Raw genomic sequence first — 24,717 nt, 5'->3', positions numbered from 1 at the left:
CCAAACAACACCCATTTGTACAATTCAATGGTTTTGGCATATTTTTGGTGCTGTACCCAACCTCATAGCCAAAGTAATGAGGGGGGGAGATCGTTACCATCAGTTATATCAAACCGAGGGGAATTTTAAGATGGAGAAATACATTTATATATATATATATAAAATGTTGGGGGGCCTCTCTTGGTGTGTATCCTCCACCACGCTCAGTGATGACCCTCCTGGCTGTGATGTGGGAATGACGGGCCTCGCAGGGAGGGAGGGACGGTGTTGGCAGGCGGGGACAAGCCAGAAGGGGCGGGCCCAGAGCGTCCCATCGACTCAATCTTTCTCCCTGGCAGCCCTGGAGAAGTAAACACCCAAATAGGGACCTGACCGGCGATAGGCCCAGAGCCGGGCCTCGGGTAGCGCGGGAACCTGGGTTAGACGCAACTGGGACCGGCGGAGGATTCACTCTGGACTGGGGATCGGGCGCGGCCTAGAGCGCGCTCCACGTTCCTGCGAGGATGGCCGGGCTGTGGCGCCCGGAGCCGGGCGACCGGGACGACGGCTTCCAACTCCCCGACGGCTTCAAGGACTTCCCGGTGAGTCTGACACTGCGTGTGGTAGCAGTAGGGATCTGGGCAGGCAGGTGGCTCGGAAGGATGTGGGCCAAGGGCCATTATCCAGCTGAAGGCCCGGAAATGATTTCCTGTCAGGGTTCTGGGGGAAATGACCGGTGTGGGGTCGTGTGATACCACAGAGCAGTCCCAGGTCTTTAACATTATCACTGTGGCAGCAGCCCTCCGTTTTTAATGCACTCTGTGTTTACAAGACTTTGGCATCACATAGACCAAAGGAATGCTCCATAATTGCGTTTACTACTTGTCTTTCATGCATTTTCATGTACACAGCTCTCAACCTTCCCGTAGCTATGCGTGATTAGGCTACCGAGTCCTCTTTACCCCCCTCCCCTTAGGATTCTGGGACTTGTATTATTTTTTTTCTTTACCATTTGAAACGTATGAAAACTGCAAGTTCCCGAATTTAAAGCAAAAACGGGACTGAATGACATTCGCGCGAATGTCCACGAGACACTTCAGAACTCTGCATGATGGAGCTAATGTCGCTGGAGTTTGTGGATGCCACATCCTCTGCCTTCTAAATAGTAAAGGCGTCCAGAAGTACTGCTCCCAAGTGTGTCCACCCTGGTGTCTTGCATCTCTCCGCAGCAGTGAGTGCTCCCCCACCCCCCCCACACCCCAATGATACTCGAATTACTAACTTTTTATGATGGTTAAAATCTATTGTTTGTGGTTGTCCTTCTCGTGCTGCCCTTGGAGTGTAATGTTTTGTCGCTCGGTCCACATCTGTTGTGGCAACAATGACATTGTATTGTCAGACAGTTTTGTGCAACGTTGCCTACCCACAGTATGTCACGTTATTATCTTTCCCCATCACCGTTCCTTTCTCGGACGCACTACCTTCTACACTTTACTTCCATTTGAACCTAACCGATCTCATCCTCCACGTTTCAGGGTTGCTCTCATCTCTAACATCCATTCCAAGCTGTAGGTACTTGGCCAGTCATGGTTACTTCTTTGCATTCTGGCATTTGTAGTCTTCCCTTTTATTAAGGGGGCTGGGGGTGGAGAGTCCCATAATTCAAAGGGGAAACCAGGGCTGGATAAGTACTTACAGATTGGAATGGATCATGTTGGCAACTATATGTTATGTTAAAGGTACTCGTATAGCGCACGTCGCCAACGGAATTGGTCCCCAGGCGCTCTGGCGGATCTGTAAACAGGGAGGACGGTTAGGGTTAGTCTAGAGGAGGGGAGAAGGAGAGTGGGAGAAGTGGTGTGCCGTTGGCAGCTTCAGCTCGGTATACACTGAGTTTTGGGCGTTGGTGCTAGTATCAGATCGGGCAAGGCCTCGAGTGCTGTGGGTGATAATGTGTTGTTGATGCGGTGTGGTAAAGTGCGTGCGGATTGCTGGGAGAGAGATGGTTGTGTGGGTTAAGTATGCAGAGGGTTGGGTTAGTGGGGTCTGTATCCTGATTCAGATACTTGTGGTTCCGTTAGAGTTGTATATCTGTGGGTTAGGTTGTTGCTGGTTCCTCGTGGGGCTGAATCGCTTTGTTGTTGCTGTGCTGATCCAGCTGTATCATAGTATTGTTTCGATTGGTAGGTGCGTCAGAACCTTATCTTCGGGTGTGGGACTGGGTAGGTAATATGTATTCTAAGGTTATGTGGTGTGACACTGGTCGGTTGAGGCTTTGAATGGTTCAGGGTCGGAGTGGTGTTGATGTGGCGTCCTTGTGCATCCGTCTTGGTGAGCTTGTGTATTCAGTTGTTCGTTTCCTTCTGTCCTAACAGTCTTTCCGTTGGTTCTTTGGTTTCCGTGGGGTGTACAACCTTGGGGCTATTGTTTAGTTGTAGTTTTTTGTGTGGTGGGGCATTGTGCTTCCTGCTGTGTATTGGTGGACTGTGTAGTGATGAAACATTCTGTTTCTCAACCACTGGGGCTTGTGGTGCAGTGCTTCCCTTCCCTCTCTATATTTTGTTGTGTGTGTGTGTGCCCCTTTTTGCCAGTCTTTCTAGTTATGACGTGAAGAGCCAGGCTTTGAGTAATTTCCTGAATAATAGGTGGTTTCTTGTGTTACGTATGTATTTTGGAACGTCGTTCCAGGTTTTCGGGGTTTGGTGAGAGAAGGAGGATCCTCCAAGTTTTCTTTTGTTGTAGGGTTTCGGTGCCAGGCGGATGTCCGTGCTTGATCTGAGCGTTCCTGTTGGTTGATGTAGGCGCAGTTTGTCTCTTAGGAACTCAACGCCTTCGTTGTGTACTGCTCTGTGCGTAATGCACATTGTTTTGAATTTTATTAGCAGTTTTATTGGTAGCCAATGTAGTATTTTCAGCGCTGGTGCAGTGTGTTCTCTTCGGGGTAGTTTCAGGAGTAGTCTGGCTGCCGCGTTCTGAATGCGGTGTAGTTTTTTTAAGAGTCATTCAGGCATGCCTAGGTATAGGCTATTGGTGTAGTCTACTTTGGACATGACGAGGGCGATGATGATGATGGTGGTTGTTTTGTTGGCGAACAGTAAGATCCTCTTTGCCGCTCGCAGGAGGAAGAAGCATTTCTTGAGGAGAGCGTTTACTTGTGGCTCTAGCGTGATATTATTGTCCATCAGGACCCCCAGGTTTTTTACAATCGGCGAGGGTGCTGGGTTGCCCCAAGTTCCCTTGGCCAAGGGATGAATTGGTTTTCTCCTCCCAGCCCCCCTTTTTTTATTTTTTTTTATTTGGGACTATCATTATTTCAGTTTTGCCTGGGTTGATTTTTGAGGGAGTTGGAGTTCATCCAGAAGAATACATCTTGGAGGCAGTTTCTAACGTTGAATTTATTTCCGAGTTGTCTTGTATTTTGAAGATTAGTGTATTGTCAGCGTAGTTGTAGCAGGTGAGGCCGTGGCTTTTGATGATTTTGATAAGTAGATACAGTTAGATGTTCAATAGTAGCGGGGAGAAGGATGATCCTTGTGGTACTCCACAGGTGAAATCTCTCGGGCTGGATTTGAAGGGTTTCATCCATACGGTTTCAGTTCTGTTTGTTAGGAAATATTTGATCCATAGTAGGGCGGTGTCTGTTATTCCAAGTCCTTCTAATCTCGTTATGAGGGTGTCATGGTTGACTGTGTCGAATGCTGCCGATCGGTTTAGGAGTATCAAGGCAGTGCTGTTGTCCGAGTCTGCGTTGATTTTTAGATCATCCCATATTGAGAGTAGAGCTGGTTCCGTTCCTCTCAGTGATCTGAAGTCAAGGGTGCCTTGTCTAGTAGGCCGTGCTCTTCTATAAACTCTTGGGTTGTTTTGTATATGTACGTTTCGAGTAGCTTGGCTATGTACTATATAATACAGTCCTCTAAAATCCACGCGCCCACTCTGTCCCCCACCATTTATTATTTATTCAGATTTGTAGAGCGCGTAGCAGCCCGGAGGCATCATGGCTCTTGTTACAGACAGAAAGCTTAGTCACAGGCAAGGACAGAGGACAAGTTCAGTTACGTGTATACAGTTTTGCATAGAATCTTTTCTATTTTCTATGCCCTCACTTCCTCGAATACCGTTCAACCCTACTCAATGTGAATATATTCATCAAGGGAGAAGGACATGTACACCTGGTTGTTGAGCACAATTGCCATTTGATATTTGAACACTTAAATATAATTACTTTAAAAAAAATATATATATATATATTTTTTTTTTAATTGTATTTGTTGAATGTGAGCCAAGTTGCAGTTGATGAATTTCGTATTTTGGGCAGGTTTTCCAGAGTTATTCATGCATCACATCTGAGCAGTACTGTTTCACACACTGATTCTTCAAGGGTCGTTGCTTTAATACAAAAGCAAAAACGGATTCCTAAAAATTTAATAATGAAAAGAATCGGAGCGAGCACCCTGAGTAACAAAAATCCAATTGCTTACAAATATTTAAAATAATCCACGCTTCACTGATTTAAATCACATTGGTTTGAAAAGTGAGAGGTTGAGATGGAGCTTCACTTGGGACCAATTCCACAAGATATCAACGTCCAAAAGATTTAGGGAGCCACAGGTTGCAGACCCTGGTCTGGGGTGCCACCATTAGCTCAGTTTAACTATTGGTGTCCATCTGATCAAGCTCGCCTAAGCCCAAAGCAGAAGCTAAATGGCTCTCGGCTTTCAGCAATTTCAAACCCGCTGTGTATTTGCTATCGAGCCCTTCCCCAGAAAACTACTACAGATCTGCTGTCCTCGCCCACCTGAATGGTGACAGTGCATTTTTGGAAAACCTTCCGGTGTCTACACTGCACCCCTGAAATGTGTCCTGCATGCAAAGGACTCCCACCCTCATCGAGCAGCCCTGCCTCCCATGCAAACCTCTAATACCTATACAAGTAGGTTTTGCCAGTGCAACAAGATGCCTATAAACTTAATGCGATTGATTTTAAAAAAACGTTCACATATCGCACAAAACAAATACAATTCAACATTTACAAATAATTAAACCAATAACACAAAATCACAAATTATTGTAAGTACGTTAAGACACTAAAATATATTCGACATTCCCAAACCATAATTATATCGTAGCAACTGTTGCTACATCAAAAGTGCTCTAGGCATTCACGGCTATTTCCCTTTCAAAGACCTGCCATACGTTTGCAATTGCCATTGACAATAATGTACTCCAGCCAGAAACACAATTCTGATAAAATAAATTTATTTTGCATGTCATACAGCCCATACCTAACATAGCACTTGCTCATATATTTGCAAGAAATAATCGCATGTCGAGGTCCAGAATCTCGGCACAGCCTACAGCATCGTTGGTCCTTGAGTATACCTAACAAGGTGCCTATAATATCTAAGATGGGGATTTTTTTTTGCCTTTTATTAACATAAAAATCCTTAGCAGAACAGAACAAGGAAACTAAGATCTACTTCTGGGGTTTGCCAATCGTAAAATGCATTCTAGAGAAGACGTTCAAGGAAACCAGTTCAGATACATGGTCATGCTTGGCAACCCAATCCATGTCTACTGCCTTTTTCTAAAAGATCTTTGAAGCACACCTTCACCCCAATTAGGACACCAAGAATTTGTTTTCGAAAAAGTGATCATTAAAGGCCCTACATTCTAACTCTCCCTATTCACAAGCGCATCCCTTTGAATAGCAAACGCTGTATTTGTCTCACCACATCACATTCGTTTTATATATAGTTGTCCTCTATTTGTATTAACGTTGCCAGTGAAATCAGACGAAGCTCCAATTGCACTGCTTCTACTGGGGTCTCTCTAGACAGCCCCAAAATGTGCCGCCAAATAGTACCCTCTAGGCAATTAGCTCACACATCACACTTAATAAAGGAACACTATAGAGCATAAGCTACACTAGTAACCGGATTCTGTTTATACAGTGAGATTATACCAATTAGGCTATACCCAGAATCGCTCGAGACAAAGTTCTCAATTAGCAGCATAATAGCCTCTGCCTCTTTCTCTTCTTTAGAAGCCTTACCGTAGATTTCACCCAATACCCTTTTACCTAATGAGATTTCACTGAATTCATTTAACCGAAAATGGTGGGTAAAGTGGTATGTGTAATGCATAATAGGTAGGGTGTGGGAGAAGGGTATAAGTTAGGGGAGGTGTGAGGTGGGGCTGCAGGGGGAATGGCGGGGGTCTTCAAAAAGTTGAAAATGTAACAAAAGTTACTTTCATTTTTCGGTGAAATGGATTCAGTGTAATCTTCATGAGGTAAAATATTAAGAAATCTCATACATCTCTTTGGAAGCACTACTTCGCCCTTTCGAGCGCAAATGTCATAGCCCAAATGGCACTGGTTATCTACTCTACATGTTAGGCCATCTTTCAATACATTCTTTGTTTATGTTTCTTCACTTTACCAAACCTCATGAACTTTGATTTTGCCATGTTCACTGACATTTCGTTTGCCTTCCGCATACTCCATACTCGCTAGGGCACTTCTAGAGATTCAGATATAAGTGGAGTCCAAAATATCTGTGTAAGCAAGATGGAAGATAGTAGAACTACCTAAACGGGGCAAGAATGTACCCTTATCCCTAAGGGAACCATAAACAAATAAGAACAGGGGCTAGCATGCACCCTTGTTTCACACCCCTTCAATCACAACTGGGGCCGATAGTTCACCCTCGCCACATCGTTCTCATGCAGCAATTGACAGGCATGTAAAAGATATGAGAATTTGCAACATTTCCATATAGCATATTTGATGTAACTGCTTGTTCGAGCTAACTTGGAGGTCCTAGGGGGATGTTTTGGGTGGGGAGGGGCAGCCAGTGGGTGTAGACCCTCCTTAGTAGAAGAAATTCACAGGTTATTTGAACCATGTTCCTTCTCAGTAGAGAGACTCCCACTCTTGTTGAATTTGTAAAACGGGAGTGTCACCCTGAGTAACCTGGGGTAATCCAGACGTGCACCCCTTGCTCACTGTGCCTTAGAGAGGCTCAGCTTCACCTCCCTGAGGAGGCCCATCCAGGCTGAAACGTGTTATGTTATGCACAGTTATAAAGCGCATCGGTCGCCCGAAGGAATCATGTCGTTATACCTAGAAAGTACAGTGCTCACTCAATGCAGCCGATCAGAACAGAAAATATTTCAAGGCCTGATGAAACGGCAGGTGGGCCTCAATGGTGCGTAAAGCCTTGGAAAGAATTCCTAACACGTGCAGCGACCACAGAAAAAGCACAGCCTCCCACCCAGGAGAGCCTAATCCAAGGAATGTAAATGGTGAGCGAGTCCTGAGGGTGCAATACTCTTGAAGGGACATGGGGACTGAACTTCTCTTGGAGATATTCTGCCCCATTTTTACAAAAAAGCTCTGTGAACCAAGCACAAAGACTTGAACCTCACCCGTTGCTCGTCAGGAAGCCAGTAGAGTGACAGAGAACCGGAGACATGTGGGAGCTGTAGGGTGGACGAAGCACCGCCCTAGCAGCCATGTTCTGCAACAATTGAAGCTTGTGCAATAAGTAATGAGGAGTGGCCAGATAAAGCACATTGCAGTAATCCATTCTGCTGATGACTAGGGCAGAAACTACTGAAGCATGAAACTTAGTAGGGATGTAAGGTAAAACTTTGCGAAGGGTGCACAATTTAAAGTGGCCTTTACGGCAGGTCAATGACACCTGCTCCGTCCGACATGGACAGAGAGGCCATAATCTGAATGCCGAGGTCCTTAACTGATTAAACCAGTTCAGGAAAAGGGCCCAGACTGGCAGGCCAGAACTGTGCCAACCACCAGTACCTCAGTTTTCCCACTGTCCGCTCCGGGCCATCCATTCCCCCATGGCCTTGAGGCAACTCCTAAGCCGATCTGCCGTCTCAGGCTGTGATAGATCTAGATGCAGTAAAATCTGTGTCGTCGGCGTAAGAGTAGCAACGGAAGCCGTGCGCATGGATGATACCCAGGAGGGCCTGGATATAAACGTTAAACAATGTGGGCGATACCAAGGAGCCTTGAGGGGATTCCACATAGAAGGGGCACTGGCTGGGAGAGAAAGGGTGGCAGGGACACAGATGAGTGTGTCCTGAAAAGGAGGAAAACCAGGCCAGTACCTGACCCAACAAGCCAGCGGAGGAGAGGCGGGAGACCAGGGTGGGGTGGTCGATGGTATTGAAAGCTGCCGACAGGTCTAATAGAGTGAGAGCCCCCAGCCCCTCCATGGTCCACCATCTGCACAACATCCACAACTGTTACCAGGACAGATTCTGTACCTCAGCCTGGCTGAAAGCCGGATTGAAAAGGGTCAAAAAAGAGGAAGTTTCCAGAAAAGTAGTTTGGAGAGACCAGAGATTCAAGTCATTTCATAAGGAAGGGAAGCAAAGAAATGGGACGAAAGTTAGTAAGAACAGCGGGGTCAGAAGACTTTTCTTAAAAAAAAATTTAAAAAAAAAAAAAAAAAGGATGAACAAGAAGAGCGTGTTTAAGGTAGCAGGGATGTTCCCTGTGGCAAACTAATCATTAACTACAGCAGCAGAATGATAGTGCTAGACACATCTTTCAAGATGGACAGGGGGATAGGGTCAGAGGTAGAGGCTGATTTTAAACCATAAATAGCAGCCAGGATCTCCTGGGCTGAGAACAAAGGAAAAGTGGACCAGTCAGCCTTGGTTCTGCTCTCCTTAAGGGGAGAGGGAGACAAGTTGGGCTGAGGGCAAGTCATGTCAATCGCACGACGAATGGTGGCTATTTATTTTTTCGTTGAAAAGAGTTGCACATCTCCTGAGAAGAGGGAGCGCTGGCCTGTGATTTGGATTGCAAAGATAAGGACTGAAAAGCCACAAATAGGGCTTTAGGATGATTCATGACTTGTTTGATCTTATCACTAAAGAATGATTGTTTAGCCGTTTTAATGGCTCTATGATAGTTTACCGTAGCAAGACAAGAGAGTTTTATCATCTGCTAAATGGTCTGTTCTCCTACTCTCCGCCTGCCTGCAGCGAAGACTGAGGTCTTGGAGTTCAGCCATAAACCACGGTTCCGAGCTGCGATTTGTTTATTTTTATTTATTTATTTATCTATCTATTTATTTATTTATTTTAAACTGGAGACAGCGAATCTGCCGCAGATTTGAAGTGAATGGGACAAGGACACCAGCATGCAATCGGGGGAATTGGCATAGCTGTTAATAATGAAAGTACTGAGATCCTGGGTGGAGACAGTATGCCAGGCACGCTTCAGGATAAACTGTTGGGCGGGGGTGGAAGGGAAAGCTCGAGCTCTACTGAAAACGGCACCTGTCGCTGATCGAACGCTTGCTCAGAGGAGAACTGTAGCATTTTGGTGCTGGACGGCCCCTTGCAATATATGTGAAAGTCAGTGAGCTAAAACAAGGTTGTAGACCCCTCCGCCCCTTCTTCACAACCCCCCCCCCCAGCCCCCCCCAACCCCCCTGGAAGAAATTCCATAGAACAGGGTATTTGACCCATGTACGTTCTCAGTAGGGGGGTGCCCACACTCTTGTTGAAAGTGGATGGGTATGGCCACAGGAATTAGGATGGCCATGGGTAAATAGGCAAAACACCCAGAAGCGTTATGTCCCTCCTTACAACGCCTTCAAATGTGAAAAGAAATGCAATAGTTTTGGCTTACAAGTGGTTAAAACGAAAAAAGTGCACCTTTTTTACATGTTGTGTTCGCTTTTTATTGATCAGTTCACTTTCGACAATATTTTATTATCTCTTTATAGTTATTGTTGTACGCACCAATTTTTATATATATATATAATTTTTTTTTGTTAATCCAGTTTCCTAAAAATTGGCATAACATTATTCGGGTCCCACCTGACATTGTACGACAGACCACCCGAGACTTGCACCACCGTTTTGCTCCTATGGATACAGTTCTATTTACATTTTCACAATCTGGAAAATGGTACAAAATGTTTTTAAAAGAAAACAAAAACGTGTTCTCTTTTTTACAAAATGACTTGCAACTGTTTACTTTTGATTTACGAGTGGTGTAAAAAAAAGGTACATTGCAAATACCGCAGTATGTTGTAATTACCACTGAGTCAGTGCTTTTGTTGTACACCAGGTGGTTCATACGTTTGCATTTGTATCGAACGAAGTACAGTGTGCGTGTAACACATCGCTCAGAGGGGATGTGTGATTTCTTATGAGTCCACTAAACTAACTGCAATCGGAATAAAATGTACTGAACCAACCGCCTCTTGGAGCCCCTTCATCTATTGTGAACTGGCGCGGGAAACTGAAGCCGTGTGGAAACGGGCATTATAATGGCTTTCCACGTGTGATTTCCCCCCCCCCCCCCCCTACCCCTCTTGTTAAACTACAACCGGCGTAAGAAGCCACACCCACCCTTCCAATTAGACGGTGGTGCGCAGAGAAAGGTATGTGTGCTTCAGCTAGTTAAACAAAAAAAAACATGAATAGGTGTTGCTGTTATTAAGACGCACGATTCTGTACATGCGCACAGACATCCTCGGGGGGGTGTGTCACGTCACGTGGCATGCCATTAAAATGACCAACTGCTATCACATCCATGACAGTTACCAGTCCGGCCATACATGTGGCGAGCTGCACTGTGTATCAAGCGCCAGAGGCCATTTCCATGGCACGGCTTGAGAAGTCAATAAGGGATGGATGGATGGACCAATGTTAAGCATGGGAGTTTGCAGTGATATGCTTGCCAGGATGCTTGGATGGAATATTGGTGTAGAATGTTTTTTTAGTGTGGCGTGGGTGAGCATTCCATCCAGTGCTTTAAGTGGAGCAAGAAATTGAGAAGGGGCTCTCATTTGGGGGTGTGGCAAAAATGGACGGGTGTGGTTTAAGTATTATTGGGCGTGGCTTAGAGAAGCACGTAAAATGATGCTCAGGAGTGATTTGGCCTAAAAAACTAAAGCCCATATTGCAACACATGGGATCCAGCGTGGATCCTGTAGCGCGAATAAGCGAGAATGCAGGAATTCCCCTCCGCTGGACACAGCATCAGATCAGGCTAATCAGCCCAACTGGCACCTGGACTCGGGAGGACCAGCCACCAGCCCTATTCAGAGCTCATCTTACTACTCTACTTGCCCTGAAAAAGACTTAGGTCGAAACGCGCGTCGGCTGTTTGCACTCACCAATGGGTTAATGACTGTCGTTATCTGCCACCATGATGTTTCATTTTTACCGTGTGGAATTGCAAAAGCAATAAGTTTTAAGCACAAAGAAGATTGTTCTGATCTGACCATGAACCTATATCTAAACATAATTGCTACATGCCTGGGCCATTGAAGCCGCCAGCGCCCATCATTATCCGCTGTTTGTCATCCCGCTAACTATATTGCAACACAGTCTGCTTGGTAAATTCTGTTAAAGTATAACAAATCAAAGTCTGAAGTCATTATTTATTGGAACCTTAATTAGGGCAATGAACAAAAGGTTTGGTGTTGCGGTACATTGGCAGGTGCACTAACCTGCAGTGCTGAAGAGGGACAGCATTTACTGGGGGAACTCTCTCACACCACCTTTTGGGGAAGGGGTGTGGTCAGCGATGTGGGTGTGTCCCAATGGGCAGAGCTAGGTAAAGCTTGCAAGGAATATTGTCCTTTAAAAAAGGAAAATAATCCTTGCCTGGCCCTGCCATTGTGTCCTAGGAGCCGTGTGCAGGTTTCTGTTGGTGAACTCTTCCTTGCTGAATGACTGGCTGCCCACACTCTGTGCTGGAAATGGGAATCATTTACTCGGGGAACCCTCTCATCCTTTCAGGGCGGGTCTGTGGGGAAGATGGTCGGGGCTTGGGGTTGTGGTGCCAGCCCAGGCACGTAATACAGTATCTCTTCATAGAACCCAATCCTGGTGATTTGCATAAAAGCAAAGGGCATTATGGGAACATAAGTGTTAGGACAGTTTTTTCTGAAGTCCAACGGACTTAGCAAAACCACACAACTGAGACAGTACGAAACTGCATTCTTGGTATAAGGCTGTACCACCCGAATATTTGGTATCGTAGACAGAGCAGCCAGACTTATCATAGGAGGGAGAGAGGGCTTTAGGAAAGTACAAAGAACCTGTAGCATACACATGGTTCAACAGAAACACTTAAAACCAGAAGAATTATTTTAAAAAAATAAGTTTATTATAAATACAAATAGGCAAAGGTCTTGGGGTAAGTACTTTGTCATAAACGCAATATAAAAACACAACACAATTCTTTAAGGTGCATAGACCTATTTCAGAATACTAAAAGTAATTCTAGGTAAGTAGGACCTTTTCAAACAAATTTAGAATAGAGCACACCTATTCAGGGGGAGTAAAACCACTTTAGATAAGTACAGTAATTTAAGGGTAGTAGACCCCGTCAGTCATGCAGTGATACTCGGCAAATAAATTGCTTAGTAAACCAGCCCTGTTACCAGGATACTTTTCTGAATAGTGAAGCACACATTCATGGAACAGTGTAAACCTATAACTAGGTTCAGGATAACCCTCAGTTGTACCAGGTAAGACCTAATGTAATTAACTACTACAGTTGCTTTTCAGATCGGTGGAACACTGTTTAAGGTAAGCAATACTCTAACTTATTTTAGGATGGCACAAGGTAGACCAAGGTTAGTAAAACTTATAGTATACTTGGCAGACAGCTATTCAAGGTAAGTAAAACCCAAGGTAGACCTATTCTAGACAGGCTAAACAGCAGGTCAGGGGAAGCAAAACCCAGTTGATAAACATATTTTATATACTTAATATTTCTGATCGGATATAAAGTGAAGCCAACAGCATTACTTTTTGGAAGAGGGGGACCCAATTCATAGGTGAGTAGAATAGCTCTATACATGCATTTAATGATGGCAAAACCCATTCAAAGGATAGTAAGAACTTTTGTAACGGCTCCTTTTTCAGAGGGTCAGTTACCAAACCAACTCTTCAACAAGTAAGTAACACTTATAAGGTTTGGGCCTTTTGCCTAGAAAATGTAATACATCCTTCCCTATTCTTGGAGCATGAGTGTTCTCGGTGGCTGGAGGGGGTCCCTAGCTATAGTGGCCAACAGGCAGGCCAGGATAGGCACAGATGTAGGAAAAGTTAGAGCTCGTGTGGAAGTCTCTTCAAAACAAGTGTTTCACTTCAGAGTTAGTTAGGGTCCAGGGACTTTAGAGAAGACACCCTAGGAGGATTCCAGCAGTGGGCCTGGGTGAACTGGATGAGAGGACTCTGAATCACACGAAACACCCACAAAGCTTTACAGGAATCCTACAAGGCTTAGGGTAAGTAATACCCCAGCCAACGCAGTACCTCGGTACAGAAGAAGAGTTTGCAGCAGGAGGACTTCAGGATCTGCAGCCAAAACCTGGTTGGTTGAATTCCTTGTCATGAAGACTGAAGGCAGGACACTGGAAGGGATTTTTCAGCACGGATCAACCTGAAAGGCTCCAAGCAAGAGTTGTTTCATGGCGGTTCTGTGGGTTTGGCACTCTTTTCAGGAGCCAGGAGAAGACTGAATATCGCAGGTCAGATCTCATATCTGGTCCAGCACTCTAGTGAGGGAACTTTTTCGACTCAAATCAAGTCTCTTGAGTTCCAGCAGGATGCCACCAAGTTTCAGCGCGATGGCATCACACAGTGGCTCAAGGTCCCAGGGTATTGCAGTATTGCAGTCCGGCAAGGTCGCAGCACGTCGTGGGATGGTTCAAAATGTAGGTCTTCTTGAGACTTGTGGACCCCACCAGCCTCTGGGTAGGAGTCGTCGCGTTCAGGACCCCTGGGTTGATTAGAAGGAAGGGTAACGGCAGGCTACGGTTACACAGCAGGCTCTCCGGTTGCTAGACATTGCTACAGCTGTCTTTTCTTCCTCTTGCTCTTTGGTTTCAGTCCAGTGGTCGACTTGTCAGTAGCTTCTAGGTTTAGAGTTTTTATCAGGAACTACAGCACAACCTCTGGACAGCCAGACCACCCCTTGCTGTAAAATACAATCGGGACAGCCAGCCCCCCACTGGGAGTTGGTTCCTTTCAGGCAAGGTAAAAGACAAAGGGCTGCAGAGTTTTGAAATTCTGCCTCAATTCCTGCCTTCTCAGACACTCTGAAGCCCGGGCGGGGAATCCAAAGGACAAACTTCCACTGAGATCGTTCCTGCCTAGAATGGAAAAATGGTGGCCCTTCTTTGCATTACCGAACATCCTGTGAGTAATAAGACTAAGTCATGAAAGTAAAACCATTGCCACCAGCCATTCATGTAAACCCGCAATTGTAACAAAACTTTACCAGGTAAGTAAGAAAGGGGATACATTGTATCCTGCAGCACTCCACATAGGGTGGGGGGGTGCTGGCTCACTTGCAAAGGGGATGAAAATCCTTCTTTACTACTTGGGGCACGGAGTGTTGCGAGAGTGTGGTTGTCCGTGCTTTGCCGTGTGACGATGGGATACTTTTCGCAGCGACATGGCTGCAACTAAGCTGCCTGAAAAACCTTCAGCTTTCACTCGGGTAAGCCACCTTTTGGCACACACGGTCCCGCCCGTAGAACATTCCTTCTACAACTTACACACAAAGCATCTATACTCGATGTGACCTGCAAACTATCTAAAACTGGGATGTCTCCATCTGAAACTGTTTGGTGGCGGAGAATAAAACCTACACATCGAGCTGGCAAACCTATTCAACGCGGTGAACGTCGCAGATCAATAAGCAGTAGACAAGCCGGGTGTACTCTGAGTGACTTGTCTGGTATTATGCGTGCTTGGCCCATAATAAATCGAGGAAAATCCTGCGGTACTGATCCTGGTTTCCAAACCTACATATAAATTGCATTCAAATCGGAAATCTACAATACGCAGTGCCACCGCTATAAACTCAAGAGCAGGTAAAAAACAAAGCACAACTGCAAGGCAAAGGAATAAAATAAACCAATCCGAAGTCCCGACTGCAACAGGACACTCGCAACCAGAAATTACAGGCTTTTTTTGGAGCTAAATCCAGAAATGATAATTGCTCTTCGATATTCACTATTGAAACATTAGATCAGACACTCTTGCATACAATTGTTGCCAACAATTCCTTATTGAATATGGTGGTCAATTTGCAACAAGCTTCACTTGGCGGTGAAAGTTACCCAACCAATTTTGCGAGGAGGACATTATAGATATCAAATTCACCGGACTTAGCTGTCTTCACATCATCTTTGGGTTCCTTCGATCTCTTTGAAACTAGTTGTGAGAGTGAGGCAACAAATACAAACGAAAAATAAATAAACTGGTCAAATCAGAGGACCGTGCTAAATGGCAGCAATACGATCATTTCAAAAGTTGACGCCTTAACATAGTTTTTAGCCACTATTGCAGGAGGTCCAATCAGCGCTGACCAAAATGTCAGAAAAAATATTGGTGCAGAAAAGAAAAATACAATTGAACGTTGACTGGGAAAAAGTAAGACTACAAAAACAAATCTAAAAAGCCCTCTGCCGGCACATGGTAAGGCAGGTAGATCTACAGCCACACCTGCACCACGTCCCTTTGTGCATCGGTAGAGGCCCCGTATAATGATTGGGACTACGAGGAGATTCACATACCACCTCCAACCGAGTTGAAACATGCCATGACCTCTGTGAATTAAACAAAAAAAGGTTACATTCGATAACCATGAGACTTTTCCAAAAACATCGGAAAGAAGACCAAACGCGTCATCCCCAGGCCCGACTTCCCAAACTTTGACTAGTGCAAAGCAAATATCAGTGACAAACTATCGGATGGGTCAGTACGGAAAGTCTTGGTCGATTTCCAGAAACCTAGATCATTGCAGGGATGTCGCACATCTGTTGCCACGCTTTTCAGTCCTGACATGTCTACCCAATGCCAAAATAAGAACACTGGGCCAAGCGACACTGGCCCTACCACTAATCCATCTTGGCTGGAACCCAAACTCCACATCGATACTTGCACAGGATCTAAACCACCAGACAAACCTATAATCACTGCAAATGCCCTCAAAGAAGTGGAATATTTTAGAGGAAATAAATCCAGCGGATCACAGCCCTTTCTTAACAGATCCCGTCTTTTGGCCATCTTCAAACAGTTGTCATACTTTAATATAATCACGACAGCTGACATTACAAAAATTGAGCTCCCCCCCCCCCCCCTGGTTTGTAGCCACACAAATTGGGCACTCGTAGAATTTGCCTTGACGGTGGCGTTCTGGAAGACGCATGCAGACCTTTTCACTCAAGTGGGTCTGTCCCTGATTATATGCAGGAAAGCAAAGAAATTAAGAAGCCCGAGACCCATTTCTAGAGAGACTGAAGTATATCCTGACACTATCTGAGAGGGGGGCACTGTGAGCCTTATAAGTTCAAACTGATGGCGCAAGAGCTACTATATCAGAAATTGAATACTGGAAGCCTGAACGCTTAACAAATGGGGCAAATTGACTCTCCTGATTACAAGGAAACAAAAATGGGTGTTGTGGAATACGCGGGGCTACCGGTCATTTCTGGCCCACCCTGTGGGCTCTAGGTCCTTGGACTCCTGCAATGTTTTTATCTTACAGGAAACCTGGTGCACGAAAATAAAATTGCCATAGACGGTTTTCAGACTAGCACCAATACTGCAGTGGCCTAGCATTTGGAGCGAAATGCAATTACATTTTGACTCGGTTTCCTCTAAGGCCGCATACTACACCCCCCCCCCCCCCCCGTACTAGCAGGAATTCTGGAATCATCTTAAAACTAATCATACTTTATATTGATTATTAATGTTTACGACCCTACAGGGAGAATCCATACAATCAGATTCATGTAATTATGGATAACATCATCTGCCACTGGCTCGAATGTCCCTGCAGGGTCTGTCATAGTCGCAGGAGATCTCAGTAAAAGAGACGTAAACGTGCCCATCTCCACAAAGACCATCGTCTACTCTTCTTGGCATAGACTCACTTGTTACTATGATATTCCTAGATTTCTTGCCCATCGACTCGTTTCCAGAGAGCTACACTGGCTCAAATGGAATTGTAAGATCACACATTGACTGTGTTTGCTGGTTCAGTGTTAAAAGCCAGATGCAGCCCTAAAGTAATCTCACATAATGCTCTAAGTGAGCACGTAATATTGAGTTGGTATGTAGACACGGTAGATAACCCCGGGAATATGTCTAGAAAGTAAAATTTGCCACAAACATACAGGGAACTCGTCAACATTGGTCAGCAAAAAACGTAAGTTGTAAATGATATTTTGTTGCAGGACCAAAAAAGCTTGGAGCCGCCCCCCCCAAACGCTTTGGAATTCCAAACGGTGTTAAAAGAAAAACCTGATTTGTGGGCAAAAACTTTGAATACACTATACTCGGAGGTTGTAAAAAAAATACAGGATTTATTCCGTAAAGCTGGTGTAGCTCTATTCATGTTCCAGTATTCAAAAAAGGGCAATAGATTGGGTCCCTTTTTGGCAATGATGGACACAAGTCAAAACAATTTTGCCAGTATTATATTAGGCGAAATTACAACCTGATTGGAAAAAAGCCTACTGCTAGCCCCTTTCCAACAGGCTTTAGAAAAACATATAGCACTTTAACCAATATTTGCACACTACAATTCTTAATTGCGGAACATGATGATGGGAAGGGTACTAACTTATACTGCTGTTATGTCCATTTTACAAATGCTTTCGACCTTATTCCAAGACTGTGCAAAAAACATAGGAAATGTGGTATAAACCCAACACTATTATACTACATACAACAACTGTATACGTACGCCTCTATCACAATACGTCTAAATCTCGGAAGGTGTACACACAAACTATTACTAAACAAATCGGGGGCTAAAACAAGGTTGTGTTGGGTCCAGTATTGTACAACTTCTATACTGCTGATGTAGAACGTGAGCTGTAGTGTGCCCGCAACTTTCCTCCAAAGATAAATGGTACCCAAATAACAGGTTTATCATATGCGGGCGATATAATACTGTTCGACCACACCTCAACCTGTCTCCAGCGCACGATAGATGCTCTGGTTTCATATGCAAACGAGAATCATATGATAGAAGTATAAAAAAGACAATGTGCCTGAGCAAGGGCACCCCAGAAAAAGATCCCTTTGTCTGGTACCTTCACAAAACAGAATTGGAAAGGAAAACATAATTTATATACTTGGGGGTTTCCTGTTAAAATCGGGCCACCTCCGACCTGTTATGAAGTATTGGTCAGAGGGAAAATATGGAAATAATGGCTTGCCTCAAAAAATCACATTGAGCGTTGAGCAGGGTACAATATTGAGGGTTTCAGTTTATTGATTAGTATTGTCCCTACCATACTGTATTCACTTGACACACTCCCCAGTACACATGTACAATGGTTAGAAAAAATTGAAGGCAAGCCCAAGCTGCTACGTACATCAATTTGCTGAAATCTGTACCGGTCGAGGCTATGGGCTGTGCTCACTAAAATCTGTGTGGTGCGTACAACATACATTGCTATACGCCAACTTGTTGAGAACAGACTGCAACTCAAACGCTCTATTACAATTGTTAGGAGATGGTATGGATGAGGATCGAAAAAATGCCTTTATCGAGGATCTAAAATCAACTGCAAAAATCCATCTTGCTGCATTAGATATTGAGCCAGACATTTTAGTAACCTCGCCGAATTTTGAAATGATAATAAAAGCAAAAATGTGGGACAGGGCTCTGAACATAGATGCATTCCATAAGAAGCGGAGATATAAGGAATACTATCGGAATTTTCCCTATTATTGACCTTGCAGTTATCTGATTTAAGGTTTGCTCCATCGAGCCAAAACGCTTTATACTGTATCTAAAATTGAATCTACTTCCCACTAAAGAATATGTGGGAACATGGCAAGCCGCATCCCCAATTGATTATTATTGTAGGCTATGTCACAAAGAAATCGAGGCATGGCGTCCCGTTCTAGCAGCTTGTCCCGACCTAGTTGATATGTGAAAGGGTATGCAGAATAGGTAAAAAAAAAAAAAAAAAAACATGGATAGTTTCCTCTACGATCAGTTTTGGTCAACGGTATGTGGCGCCCAATCTATAGTTATAACCGCTGCTGTTCTTGGAGTATGAACATTGTGGATATTGATGACCTGATTCACGGAAAAGTTTTATATATGTGAGGAATTTTCTCTTCATATATTTGTATGTGCTTAAAGATTTTGTAAATTAAACTAAATGTATGGAGAAAAAAAAACTTGAGCAGTAGTTCACCCAAGTACATCAAAGAGAAATTACAGGGGAGCCCAAAAGGGCAACCCAGCTTAATCCCAAAAGTTAATATTCAACCATACACTATGGAGAGATATAAACAGGTCGCCCATAAAAAGAGTAAAAGTCTAGGTGAGAGGGGGAAAGATTCCCCCTTCACCTAGGGACAAGGTCAAATAGTTACATATTCAAATCAAAAAGTTCTGGGGTTGACATGGGTCAGGAAGATTTATCATAGATATGAAAATCTTACCCAACAATAAGTATGTCCAGAATTTTCAATTTGAAACATGTCTTATTGTGATTCAATAAGAAACTCCTTTTGAGTGAATAATGGAAGTTGGGCTCTGCAGTTTTAATTGGTCGCACTACTAGCCCTGAGAAAAACAGGTCTACATTGCAGAACATATATACCAGTCTGGAAGGCTACAATATGTCTGAGCCTTTGGCTGTTTCTTTGTTCAGTTACCCATGCTGTGTCTACTGAAAGTGTCTGTTGAAATGTGAGTTGCTTGTGCATGTGATAACTCTGCATACTCTGCATCAGGACAGATCTCGCTGGCGGGGATCTACCGCATATAGAAACCAGTCTTGTCTCTGCTGTCGATGGGATATAGCCCCAACACATCCCCTTCACCCAGGAACAGAAGCAACTCTGATATATTCTGGCCTTGCACCCAATCAGTGATGTGGACACTCCCAATAATGGAGACCCAGAAAGTCAAAACGGAGGGATGGTTGTTCTTGTCCACACCCTTATTTGCGCAGTAATGATTTCCCTGCTGTGAGCAATTTGAACATCCGCACGGGGAGTGTGTACTCGCCTGGGCTTTTTTGAAGATTTATAATGAAAATTAATGATGGGAGATCAATCTCAGAAAATGTGTGGGGCTAATCTGTACACATTTGCCTCTTGATCACTGCACAACAAACACATAGTCAAGTGTACTCCTGGGCGAAACAGCCTACATGCGCAGTCCTCACATTTAGCTGTAATGTGACAGCCACGGGGGCATGAAAGCATCTCAGGAAGGGGTAAGACCACCCCTTCCTCCGGCCATGGCCAGCCTAATTAAAATATCAAAGGCCCCATGGATCTGCCCTCTCTATTGTCTAAAGTTCTGCTGGGGGCAGCGCATACCGATGACAGTTTATTGAAACAGGCCTGCAATAGGCCTGAGCGTAGAACGGACAATAGGAGGCAGGACACTACACCTCTTTGATATGCAATGTGTCCACTTGAAGCAAGCTCCCACCCTTTTCTACGAAGGACTGGTGAATGGTATTTCTGGACAACTGTTTACAGTAGGCAACTCCTGCAGCGAACCCCCCACCCAAGAAGTATGTGAATTGAGGGAGACAGACGTCTGTTCTCGCCAACAAACTTCAAGGGAGACCTGCGCTTTGATCAAGAGTCTGAGAGCTCAATTAACCAGAGACGCGCTTTGATGCACAACAGATAGGAGATGGGTGGGACTTAGTATTACATATTGTCACTGCTTACCTTTCATGGTGCAAAGCACTCTGTTTATGACCTCACGCGTAACGGAAGATTGTTGAAGGGGACCCAGGATTGGTTCATTAAGGTAGGTTTAGCCTGCATCAATCGATGGGGGCCCATTTGGTTTTAAAAGGGGGCTGAGCCCCTCACTTAGGTGATCTGACGACTTTGAAAGGAGTAAGGACTCATTTGGACCCTGGCTGAAGGTACAGTCTGCCTTACAGCTTCCACCAGTGAAGGAAGGCAGGATTTCCAAGAGGGAAGCAAGATTCCCTGCCCAAAACATCTCCCAGGGAACAGAGGGAGGTACCAACCTCGGAGGACCCGACCAGCAGCTGTTGAACTGGTACCCAGCCAGCACACAGCGTGCCCTGCTAGGTTCTGCCAGAAACCTTCCTAGGTGGGAAGTGCCAGAGAGTCTCTGAACAAAGGACAAGGCTGGTGCCTGCAAACACTCTTTTGCTTTGGGCCATCCGACTTAAAGGACGACACAAGTCTTGCGAAGAAGCTAGGCGTGCCACAGCAAGCAGCATCCATCTTTTAAGGACATTTTCGAGGCAGTGGAACCCTCAAACCGCGACCGGCTGCACCACTGACTGTTGTCACGCTGCAGTCATTAAAGCTGTTGGACGCCTCGACCAGCTTTCCAGATCCGCCAACCAGCACAGAAACAACGATTCCTGAGCCACCATCTAGGCCAGCCCGCAGCCATCCGTCCAGCCTCTCTTGCCGAACTGCCTGCTGCCTGATACCCGCAGCTGTCTCCTGTCTTGAACTCTGTTGCAGGAGCTTCAAAGCATCCTGGAACCGACTCGACGCTGTCGAGCATCAAGATCCTCTCAAGCACCTGGTATACATTGTGGTTCCGTCCTCTTTGTCCTTCTCCGAAGGCCCCTATTGACATTTACGACCCCTTGCTCCCTTGGTGGCCTGAAACCAAATAACCTTGAACAGTTAAGACTGATTGCTTTACAGACTACACTCCTGTCAGTATCCAGAGTGCTTCCCTTTCCTTCTTGAAAGTGTCTGTCCTTTGTTCCTTTACAGGGTGGGTTGTATTTTGTAGTGTGCTAGAACTATCTGTTGTAATAATGTATTTGTGTTCCCATCTGTTCGGATCCCTTCTCGTGTACTATAGGTGTGGGGCTGTTTGATGGTTTAGAAACCGATATTCACCCTGGACCACTGTTGCCCTGGAAGTCGATTTTTGTCACATCTGCATAAGATTGGGGTGGGGGGACACCATGGCTTTCCGCAGAGCCCCGAAGACCTTACTTTTTAAGTAATTACCAGGTGTTGCAGGGTTTGCGTGATTATTCAGCTGCCTTGTACACCCGTTTGTCTTTGTCTGGATGTTGTGCCCTTATGCCTGCGGGTGGCGGCACATTACAAATAAAATCCATCCTAGACCGCTTCTAGAGTGAGTATTCCCAGACAGGCAATACAGAATACTTTTAGGGTGGGGGCGAGTGGTGCTTTTTAACTTTTCTCTTTTTTTGTTGTCTTTGTAGTTTCTACCGGGCCACCCACAACTCAGCGAACGAGTAAGAAAGCGCCTCTACTATGGTTGGGACAAGGACTGCAACCTGGACTACCTCTCCAGCCCCGTGGCAGGTGGGTTTTGGGCAGCCATGTTGTCCCGAATAGTGCCTGGGCTCATGAATGGCTGTCTGGGTTTGCTGTTGCTTTGGACTGTAGTGATTGTTTTCCCCAAAGCTCAATGCCTCTTTAAGAATGCTAGGGTCAGTCAGTTACTGGTTAGTCATGTTGAGCGATTGGCTTTGGACCTGCCCATGCCAACTTTCAGAGGTCGGTTCAGAGAAAATACCTAGTTTCCCTACCGGGCTTGGGAAGGAGAATGATGACTCGTATGGTTGAAGATCAGACCCCCATCCACCTCCCCCAATATATTCATTATGTGTTGTATGCGTTTATCTCATCAGGAATGCATTATGGAAATATTTAATATCTGAGTTCAGATGCAATGCTTTCCCAAACATTTCTGTTGTGAATGACGGCAGATGCCTGTTCTCGTTACAAGGTTACATCCGGCAGCTCAGTCATTTAGCCACGTGTTCCAGTGGTATTATGCCAGCTTTCATGAATACAAAAATGCCTGGCAGGTGACTCATGGCACCACAGCTAAGTGCTCCACGTGGCATAGCCGTTTATTTTCTTTGTGTCTAACCAGCCTTGGCATTTGGATGCCACCTATTTCATGCCAAGGGCTGTGTTGCCCATGTGCTGAGATGGTGGTAGTCTTGGCGTTTGAGCAAGGTTTCCATCTGGTACTGTGAAGTGGGAGTTAACCAGACTTGCAATTTCATCTCCATAAGTAAGGCCTGATGCATGTTTACACCTTTTAGAATTAGGTTTTGTAATAAACATGTCCATGTTCTATAAGCCTGCTTCATGGCTGTACTGTCATTGGGTTCAGTGCGATCTTGGTCAATATCTACCGCCTTTTGCTTGGTGTATAGAATTCTCCGGCTTAAAGAGGACGCACATATCGATAGACGGCTTGCGCTAGAGCTACACGTTTATGCAGTACTAAAGAAATGCGGCTTCCGTTCTACGCACAATCAAATGGAATCTCTACATTGCCCCATTCCTGTTCCCCATTGCGACACCTTGCTCCATGAGGTGTGCCCTGTCGGTCTGGGAGGGGGAGGGGGAGGGTTTCAAGCTTCGGTGCGCTTGCTGAAGAGAGCATGGTTTGGATGCTCTGCCATCATGACGCCTTGTTTCCACTACAACATGCCTCGAACTCCATCATGCACCAGCGCCACACTTTGTGGTGCCACGATGCAGAGTTAACTTTGCCTGGGCCTGCTGCATTGCTTTCTTTTTGCTGTAATCCTGCACTTCGCCACAGGACTCTGCCTGACTGTACTATCTTGCCGGCACATTACTGTTTGTCTTCAAGTTCCATCCTGGGCCTGTAACCTCCCTCTTGGCCTGACCCCAGTTATGAGCACTGCTGCTCTTGGTGTGGAAACTACTTTCCTCCATACTCTTTCCCCAATTTCCATCCTGGGCCTGTAACCTCCCTCTTGGCCTGACCCCAGTTATGAGCACTGCTGCTCTTGGTGTGGAAACTGCTTTCCTCCATACTCTTTCCCCAATTTCCATCCTGGGCCTGTAACCTCCCTCTTGGCCTGACCCCAGTTATGAGCACTGCTGCTCTTGGGTGTGGAAATTGCTTTCCTCCATACTCTTTCCCCGGTGTTGTGATTCCGTAGTATTTTTGCACCTTTTTGTGTCGAGGCTCTCGTACCTACTTTCCTCTCATTTCCCTTATCTGCTCACCTCATGTTGCTCTGAGTTGTAGGCCAATGTACCATTGTTGCTGGTTTCCATTGGGCTCCCTGTTTTTAGCCACCATGCACGCTGCTCTATCAACAGTGTGCATCTCAGCCAAACTCTGCACCGCATCCCCACCCCCCGGGATCTACGCACAAGAGAAGAAGACTTAAAATGCAGAAATAAATACTAAAAACCTTGTTCTTTAACTCGCCCACGTGAGCAGAAAGTACTATCGGAATATCCCATCCACGATTCTAGGAGAGGCACCTTAAACCAAGGTACCACAAAACAGTCTCCAAGAAACTAGGCAGGCCCCACAATAAAAAAAAAAAAAGCGTTACTCTGCCAACCCCATATAAGGAATTCGGCCCAACAATGCAATATAGCCTGCAAGACCTAGTCACAGACCTTTCGCTGTCAACCCTACAAAACCTTCAATTTTCTACAAGCACGCCACTCGCCCACCAAATGCTGCACACCCATACCTCTACCACAGCACCAACTTGAAATCAGACTTCATACTGCACACCTCAGACATTCTAAATAATGACGGCAAACTAAACATCCAGCGCTATACCAGACACACGAAACAATCCTATATAGACTTGCTCTCCAAAACACCAAACTAATGACATCTAAAAGCAAATCCAACACTGTGACTAGTTTTTCCAAACTGAAACTACCAACAGC

The 24,717-nt window shown here is 45.2% G+C and overlaps 1 protein-coding gene across 1 annotated transcript in view; it reads left to right on the top strand.

Moving 5' to 3' along the window:
* Positions 1-249: 249 nt before the first annotated feature.
* CNPPD1 (cyclin Pas1/PHO80 domain containing 1) overlaps positions 250-24,717 on the top strand; it is a 176,227-nt gene continuing 151,759 nt past the window's right edge. Inside the window, exons 1-2 of the mRNA XM_069616873.1 lie at positions 250-581; positions 22,233-22,335. Coding sequence (XP_069472974.1) covers positions 504-581; positions 22,233-22,335 — 181 coding nt within the window. The 5' untranslated portion in view covers positions 250-503. The remainder of the gene's footprint in view (positions 582-22,232; positions 22,336-24,717) is intronic.

Source organism: Ambystoma mexicanum, chromosome 9, assembly GCF_040938575.1.
Source record: "Ambystoma mexicanum isolate Mex_15411 chromosome 9, UKY_AmexF1_1, whole genome shotgun sequence".
NCBI lineage: Eukaryota > Metazoa > Chordata > Amphibia > Caudata > Ambystomatidae > Ambystoma > Ambystoma mexicanum.
This window is presented reverse-complemented; position numbering and strand designations above follow the sequence as displayed.